At 43.9% G+C, this 8,410-nt stretch overlaps 1 protein-coding gene across 1 annotated transcript in view; it reads right to left on the bottom strand.

The window, feature by feature from the left end:
* Window positions 1–8,153: 8,153 nt before the first annotated feature.
* LOC126487904 (calcium-binding mitochondrial carrier protein SCaMC-1-like) overlaps window positions 8,154–8,410 on the bottom strand; it is a 46,876-nt gene continuing 46,619 nt past the window's right edge. The window contains exon 10 of the mRNA XM_050120955.1: window positions 8,154–8,329. Within this exon, the coding sequence (XP_049976912.1) occupies window positions 8,154–8,329 (176 nt within the window). The remainder of the gene's footprint in view (window positions 8,330–8,410) is intronic.

Genomic DNA, 8,410 nt, shown 5'->3' with positions numbered 1-8,410 from the left:
GACTGGAAGAGTTGGAGAAGGCTGCTTGTGTTCACCAGAAGATGGCTACGGGTGGGTAACTGGGACGATGAGTCAAATGTGAAACGGTCTAACAGACCAAAAGGAGCAGAGGGACCTGCTAGAGGTCTGTTTTCAGGGAAGAACTTCGGTCGCCCAGGAGGCCTTGGAGAGAGGAGGGGGAGACGGCGCACAGTGGGTACCTTCCCACACCACACAGAGAAACTTTAGCTCCTTCCCCTTAAGACCTGTGTTGTTTTGAGGTTTAGCATTTATTATTCAGGTGAGACAGTTCCTAGGATAACTGCACTGGATCTGCAGAGAGAAAATCCGAGTCTTGATTCCCTGCATAGCCTTTCGTCAGTAAAATGAGAATATGAACAGCTGCCTCTCTATTGAGCGGGATGCCCTTCTTGGGATCGTCTCCCTTCGATCGCTCTACTTAGTAGAAACTGGTTATATTCCGCTGTCTTCGGGAATTTAGAACAGAAACTAAAATCACTTGTTTCTTCAAAAGCCGGGGTCTAGCATCTTAAAATTTACCTCCTTCCCCACCAGTCTGTTTAAAACATAGTGTATGAATATTAAGTTTGTAGGTAAGGACTGCCTGCTGTTAATAAAAATGATCCTGAAACCCGTTCCTGTGCTTCTATTGTGTCCACTTTATAGTCTTGGGAATTAGCCCCTTCCTCGGGAAAAGCCCTCAGACACCATCTGCTCTTGTTACCTCTCCTTGGAAAAGGCTCCTAAGGCCCTCCCTGGAAACCCGCTCATCTTGGGACTACACTTGGGCCAACGGAGAAACAACCGAAAGGTTCCTGAGTGGACAAGCTACAGAAGAGTCAGTGCTGCGTTCACACGCCGAAATGCCTCTCAGTACTGAAATGTAATCTCTGGCAAGCAGCTCTCATGATTGAACGTTCTGGAATGAACAAAACTATACATATAGGGACAGAAACAGATCAGGAGCTGTGGAGTTGCGAGTTATTTTTATTGAGGGGTGTGATATCAAAGGTCAAAGGGAAGCATAGGGATGGGGTGATGGGACTTCCCAAGACCTTGATTATGAGGGGGGTTACACAATGTGTGCTCATCAGAAACCTACGTGTGTTTGTTTTGTTCTGTGTGAAGATTCTCAATAAAGCAGACTTTAAAATCAGTCTTAAACATGAACAAAGTGCTCAGGAGGCAGAGACAGGTGAATCTCTGTGAGTTCAAGGCCAGCCTGGTCTACAGAGTTAGTTCCAGGATAGGCTCCAAAGCTACAGAGAAACTCTATCTTGAAAAACCAAAAAAAAAAGAAAAAAGAAAGAAAGAAAAATATAATTCTTAAACAAGCACCGAGAAAATAAAAAATAAGTTTGTGAAGTGCTTAAATTTTAAGCTTTGCTATCAAGAATACTGGGAGCCATCGGCCTGCAGTGTTCTGAACGGCTCAGAAACAAACCTCAGGTCGGTCCAGGCTTCCTGCAAAGAAGTCACACTGAACAAGAGCAGTGGATGCTTCAGGGAAGAAGAAAATAAGTGTGTGCCTGAGTAAGACATTGGGAAGATTCAGAAATTCTATTGGCTTTTTGTTTGTTGAATCTAATTTAAAAAAAAATTTAAGGTAATCTTCTAATCATCTGGAAATATGTTTTACAAATGTATGTTCAGTGGATTGAGAAACACGAAACACAATTGCTGTAGTTTGGATATGGATGCTCCCAGAAAGGCCTGTGGTAAAGCCTTGGTCCTAAGCTTAGCACTGTGGAGAGGGGGGAGAGACTTTTAGGGGTCCGGCCTACTGTGAGGTCGCCAGGCCAGTGGGGGAGAACTGTACCATGGAGGCTGTAGAACCCCAGACTCTGGTTCTAGCTTACTAGCTGGGAGGTGAGATGTAGTTGTATGATGTTATGCTCTTAGGACTCTTTTGGGGGGCACCCACCACCCAGCTCCCAAATGAATCACACAAGGAGTCTTATTCTTAATTATAAACGTCCAGACTTAGCTCAGCTTCTTTCGTGCCTGCTTTCCTTAACTTATATTATCCCATCCACCTTTGTCTCTGGGCTTTTCCTGTTCTCTCGCATCTGTAAATCTTACTCTGACTCCGTGGATTGCTGTGTAGCTGGGTGACTGGCTCCTGATGTCTTTCTTCTCCTCGGGCTCCTATTCAGAACGCCTTTCTCCCAGATTTCTTTCTATATATGCTTTCTACCTGCTAACCTCGCCTAGTCTTCCTCCTGCCTCACTGTTGGCCGTTCAGAGCTTTATTAGATCGTCAGGTGTTCCAGAAAGGCAAAGAACCACAGCTTCACAGAGTTAAAGAGATGCAGCAGAGACAGAAGTCACACACCTGAAAATAACAGTCCCAACAGTGAGGGGTTTTATTCCACCCTGCACTCTCCACTACTGTCTCCTACACACACAGGCACGTGCGCACACACATACACAACAACAACAACAACCCTGCACTCTCCACTAGTCACCTCCACACACAGGCACGCACACACACGCACACCAACAACAACCCTGTACTCGCCACTACACACACACACACACACACACACACACACACTTCATCCCCCACCCCGCTCCCCACCCTCCATGTTCCCCACCCCCACAGTGGCCTATAAGTAGTGGGGTCGGGTGACTATGGACTGGAACTTCCGAAACCCTAACCCCAGGAGAACCTTTCCCTACTTACAATCTGACCATCTCCGCTGTTGGCTATGATGGCGAAGGATGGGTAACACAGAGATAACAATCACAGCCAGTTTCAGCACAGGAGAAGGAAATGTTCATGGGCTTAGAGACCTCTCCACGAGAGGGCTTCCTTTCCTGTGTCTGTCGGTAAGGCTCATGGGCCCAAGACTCCCATGCAGGCCACACAGAAACCCCTGGGCTCATATTTGTTTTACTTTGCCCATTTCTGTGGCCAGGAAGAGAGACTAGCATTCAGCCTAATTCAGCACTTCTGCTTTAAAAGGCGTTGGCCTGCCCGTGCCTTTTATTTCCATAGAAACAGCAGCCTTTTTTTTTTTGACTTCAGCAATTTTGGTCCTTGAAGACTTCAGCATCTATCTTGAATTTCTTGGAGTGGTAGCGGATCTGCTTGAATAACCACTCTAGAGCCTCACGGTTTGTGCAGGTAAACATGTTTGTTCTTATTAATAGCTACTGATTGCCCTGATAAAGACAAATCAGCTGCTCCAGGAGGACCCATTCTATCATGTGTTCGCAGCAGCTCCACCACACAGCTACATCACAGGAAAGGTGATTTTTATCATGCAGCAAAATATGAGCCTGGACGTCCTGGCATCCAGCGAGGACATAATCACGTTAGGTTTAGGCTCTTTCGTATCACATTGAGCTAACTGGAAATCTATCGTATTCTCTAAGTCATTTAGAAGTCAGAATTCCAGGTTAAAAGATAAATGAATTCTGTCTCTTGTTCAGACTATCCACCAACCCAGGCCATGCCCAAAAGAAATGCCAACAAGTCCCAGCTGTGCGAAGACGGCACTGAATTACTAAAATCACCACCATTATAAATCATGTGAATACCTCACATTTTAAAATAACTGTAACTGTTTTAAGTAATAGAATTGTAACGGCTGTGCTAAAACATCAGTGCTTCAACATTCATTTGAACTATGTCCTGAGAACTATACATTTAGTGTAAATAATCTGAACCTTTTTATTAACAGTAATTACAGACAACTGACCAGTTTTGTATATTTCTACTTCATATATAAACACTGATGGTCCCTCTTTTCTCTGGGCTTCCTCCCCTCTTCTCGCCATCTCTATCCATCCATGCCTCCGTCTTTACTTCCCTCTCTCCACCCCCTCCTTCCTTTTCGTTTCCTATCTTCCTTATAAGTGAGGAGCGGCCAGGCAGGTCTGAGTGGCACAAGCTGTGTGGCAGGAATCAAAGCGGCCTGAGCAGGATGCCTGGTTGGATTGAGTGAGTGGCTCCATACAGGAGAACAACCTGGAGAATGCCATTACGAGGACATGTCAGATAAAACCAAAGCAGAACATTCTACGGTCTGTAACCTTTAGATCTGCAAAGACAGTGAAAGCTGGGGGATGACTGAAACGATGTTCTTGGCTGAAGAAGACCAGAAGTAAGAGAAGTTCAGCGTGTGGCCGGAAAGGCTGTCATTTGGAGAGCAGGTAAAATCCAGATGGAATCTGTTCATGAGAATACATGGGCTGTTTCTTTACTATGTTACATAGGCTTGCAAACTGGCTTTTGAAACAAAGAAAGTCCCAACATTCTTTTTTTTTAAAAAAAAATATTTATTTATTTATTATGTATAGAATATTCTGTGTATGTGCCTACAGGCCAGAAGAGGGCACCAGACCTCATTACAGATGGTTGTAAGCCACCATGTGGTTGCTGGGAATTGAACTCAGGACCTCTGGCATAGCAGGCAATGCTCTTAACCACTGAGCCATCTCTCCAGCCCCCCCCCCCCCCGTTTTTTTTTAAAAAAAAAAAAAAAAGTTCCTTTCCTTCTAAGATGGGTTTACTTGTAACACATTTTCCTTCTCAGGAGCAAACTGGGTAAAACCAAATCCTAGTGAGCAGAACAGAAACAACCCATGATTTACATAACACTTTCACGAGGTCAGCAGTGTGGTATAGTAAAAGCCACCCAGACAATGGGGAAGGAAGAAACACTGTCGCTGATGTTCAGTTGGTGGCCAGGAATGAGGTTACAGCAGAGAACTCCTGCATTCCCCCCATGACAGTCTCCAGTGATGCTGCTGGCATCGTAGCAAGGAGGCTGAGATTTGACTGGGAAGCTGGCAGGAAGGGGTGAGTTAAGGCAGAGGCTGTTCTATACATACACCCAGAGTCTGTGCAGGAAAAGGATGGGGCACCTGAGGGTGTGCCACATGATCCATCCTTCGCCTAATATCACAGGCTGAATTAAGCTGGTTTCTCTAAGCCTCTGTAGAAGTTAACTTTCCTGAATCTTCTATCAGTCATGAAGAACAAACTCAACTTTCCAAATACATTTCCTCATTTTTATGTTAGAAATATTCCACACAAGCATTGAAGGCAAGGCTCGATGTACACAATGGAATGCAATGATTGATATTTTCTTACCCACCTGTGGAATATATTCTACTGAAGAAGCTCACATGGGTTCCAGCCTTGCCCAGTATAAAACACTCTCTAAGACACCCTGCACTTTGACCAAGCTAGTTGCCTTTCTCCTTGCAGACCCGGGAGCAACACCCAGTGTATGAGATGACTCTGCAGACGCGGGGCACTGCAACCATCATCTTCTTATTCAGAGACACGCTCAGCTGTGTTTACTGTATAACTCTCAAACCTGCCCCCCTTCTCTCCTGAGGGAGAGAAGGTTCAGAGAGTCACTGGGAGTAGCCAGGACATGGACTGACTATGCTTGAGCCAGAAACAATGACAGAAGAGGGAAAAGGCAACTCTTGGCTAGAGTTTCGTCACAGTCCAGGACAGTGATGCAGGGTAAGCTATTGAAACAAAGCTCCTAGGAAGTGTTGCTGCTATACAGGATTAGGGGTGAGGAGAGCTGGGAGGATGTTCCAGTCAGTAAAATGTTTGCCTTCTAAGCATGAGGACTGAGTTCAAGCCCCTGGCACCCGCATTAACTAGTAAATAAATGGCAGAGCACACCTATAACCCAGTGCTGTAAGGCAGAGACAGGGCATCTCTCGGCTTGCTACCCGCCAATCTTGCCTGAATAGAAGCTCCAGGTTTATGAGAGACTCTGTCTCAAAAATAAATATGGCGGAGAGTCCTGGTGATGGCCCAGCAAGTAAAGACACCTGTTTTTAATCCTGGTGACCTAAGTTCGATCCTTGGGACCCATAGGGTGAGAAGAAAGAACTGACCCCCAGCAAGTGACACACACACACACACACACAATCTAATAAAAATTTAAATAAGGTGGGGAATGATTAAGGAAGATACCTAATGTTGCCTTTTGGCCTCCACATGCACACCCACACATGTAAACACACATACAAGAACACATAAAAGGTAAGAGAAAAAAAGTACAATATCATTAATTATTTTATATAAATGATTTCCCTGAATCATCTTAGAGTTAGGTACTATTGTAATAATAATCAACATTCTAAGAAGAAAAGCTGTAGTTAAGGTTGGAAAAAGGCTGCCCTCAACTGAATACAAAACCGGTGTAAGCAGATGTCCTTTCCAGTTGCTCATTCACTGAACGTCTGCTAACTGTCGCCCAAAGACCTCCAAATAGGAGAGACGACAAAGAGGAAACCTAGCCGCAGTCCCTGCCCAGGGAGCTAGTCCAGAGAGACAGAAAGCAATGCGCTCATCCCTAAAGGAGTCTAACACTATCAGCAATTTGGGTCAGAGGCTGGAAATACAGCTTAGCAGTTGAGAGCACTGTTTGCTCTTCCAGAGGATCTGGGTGTGGCAGCTCACAGCCATCTGTGAGTCCAGTTGCCACCTCTCTCTCCCAAGCCACCCGTAGCCACCATTCCACCTGCCTCCATGAACCTAATCACTCTTGGTACCTCATATAAGTGAACACACAGCATTTATACTTTGTAACAAAACTATTTCACTTAGTATAATATCCTCCAGGTTCATCCATATTGAAATGTGTATCAAGATTTTCTTTTAAAGAGACAAACAGTATTCCGTTATATGCATGTGCCATAGTTTATTCACCTGTACATGACTTCCAGGTTGCTTCCACATTGTTGCAAGCAATGCTGTTATGAGTATAGAGAAGCAAGCAGGTCCTTGAGCCCCTGCTTTGAACAGGACAAGCTGCTAGATGACACAACCATCCTTCTTTTGGGGGATGAGATCTCCTGAGGAACCGTCCTCCACGGCAGTGGTACTGTGCTCTGCCAACAGTGCACAGGGATCCAGTTTCTCCGCATCCTCACCAGAACTTGCTGTTCTCTTAGATTTTTCTCAATAACAGCCATCAACGTTGGTGTAAAATGGGATTTTATTTCGGTTTTAATTTGCTTTCCCTGTGGTCAGGAATGTCAAGTTGCTTTTCTTTGCTAATTTGTGTCGTTTCTATAATAATTTCTTTGGGGAAATGTCTACTCAAGATCTTTGCTCACTTTGTAACCGAGTGTATTGTTGAATGTGATTAGAGTACACGGCATGATGTAGGAAATTGAAACAGTAAACCCGAGCATTTTATACAATTGATATTTGCTAGTGAAGTTAAAAATGAAACCAGAACTAACCAACTCTTAACAGAGTTCCATCAGTAGACAGCTTATTTAAAATTGAAATAGAAGCTCATAATAGCATTGTTGCTCAGTCAACTTTATGACCCCTGGTGCTCCCACTCACTGTGCAAATAAAAAGCAATGACTCAGAAAAGGAACTTTGGGGATAAAGCTCTGAGTCTTACACTTAGACCCCACCCCTCTCCAGTTCCAGCAACTGGTTCAATTGGCTCACCTGAGACGGCTAAAGTGAGTAGGGACTTTTGAGGACACAAACGGGTACAATTAAGAAATGCTAGCCAGCTTTTCATTCTCAAGGTTTATGGAACCCACATAGACAGGGATCCCCCAGGCTAGGTAATGGAGGCAGTTCTGTCTACAAAGATGTCTAGAAGGATAAAATCTTCTCCAGGGGGCGAGTGGGCTGGGATGGGCAGAAGCTGAAGGGACAAAGGGCTAGCAAGGGAAGCAACGAATCCACAACAATCTAGAAGGAATTATCAAGGGGATTATCCATTCTGCTGAGGGGATTAACTGTAATGTCAAATTTAAATGCACTGATTTTTGCTTTACTGTGTAAAACATGTTCAAGCTTAACTTAAAAAGAGAATGCTAATGACAATTCTCATATCTTCCCAAATGTTTCCTATGTGACCGTATGATGTATTAGCACCCAACCAAAACCTGGTTTTAGAATGAAGGAGAATGTAACAGGAAGTGTAAAATAAGAATTCTGTGGATAATAAAGGAGTTTAAGTTATTAAAGAACTCTATCAAAGTTATTATTTAATTTGTATATTTTATAATAAATAAAGACAAAGTAATTTTACAATTAGTTAGTATTTCTTTCCTTTCAGGAAAAAGGAAGGTCACCTGATAGCCCAGGATTATCTTATACCGTAGTGCTTACAGCACGGCAGCAGCTTGACCTTGCACTTCTAGGTTAGTCCAAAACACAGTTTCACCAGTTCATTGGCCACGCAGCCGATGCCCACTGCAGGAAGCAGCTTGATGACGTTAGGGGTGAGACCCCGGAAAAATCCCCTCTTTCCTTCTTTAGTGTATATTTCTTGAATGAGCTGAAACATAGGTATTTTTTCCTTTTCCATGATAGCTATAAATTTTAAAGCACAGTATAATTCAATGTTTAATATTTACATAGTATTCTAGCCCAAAGGTAATGGGAATTTATAGA

The sequence above is a fragment of the Alexandromys fortis genome, unplaced genomic scaffold (genome assembly GCF_014885135.2).
Source record: "Alexandromys fortis isolate MF-2015 unplaced genomic scaffold, M_Fortis_MF-2015_v1.1 scaffold_176, whole genome shotgun sequence".
NCBI classification, from domain to species: Eukaryota; Metazoa; Chordata; class Mammalia; order Rodentia; family Cricetidae; genus Alexandromys; species Alexandromys fortis.
The sequence above is the reverse complement of the archived record's forward strand: the minus strand, read 5'-3'. Positions and strand labels throughout refer to the sequence as shown.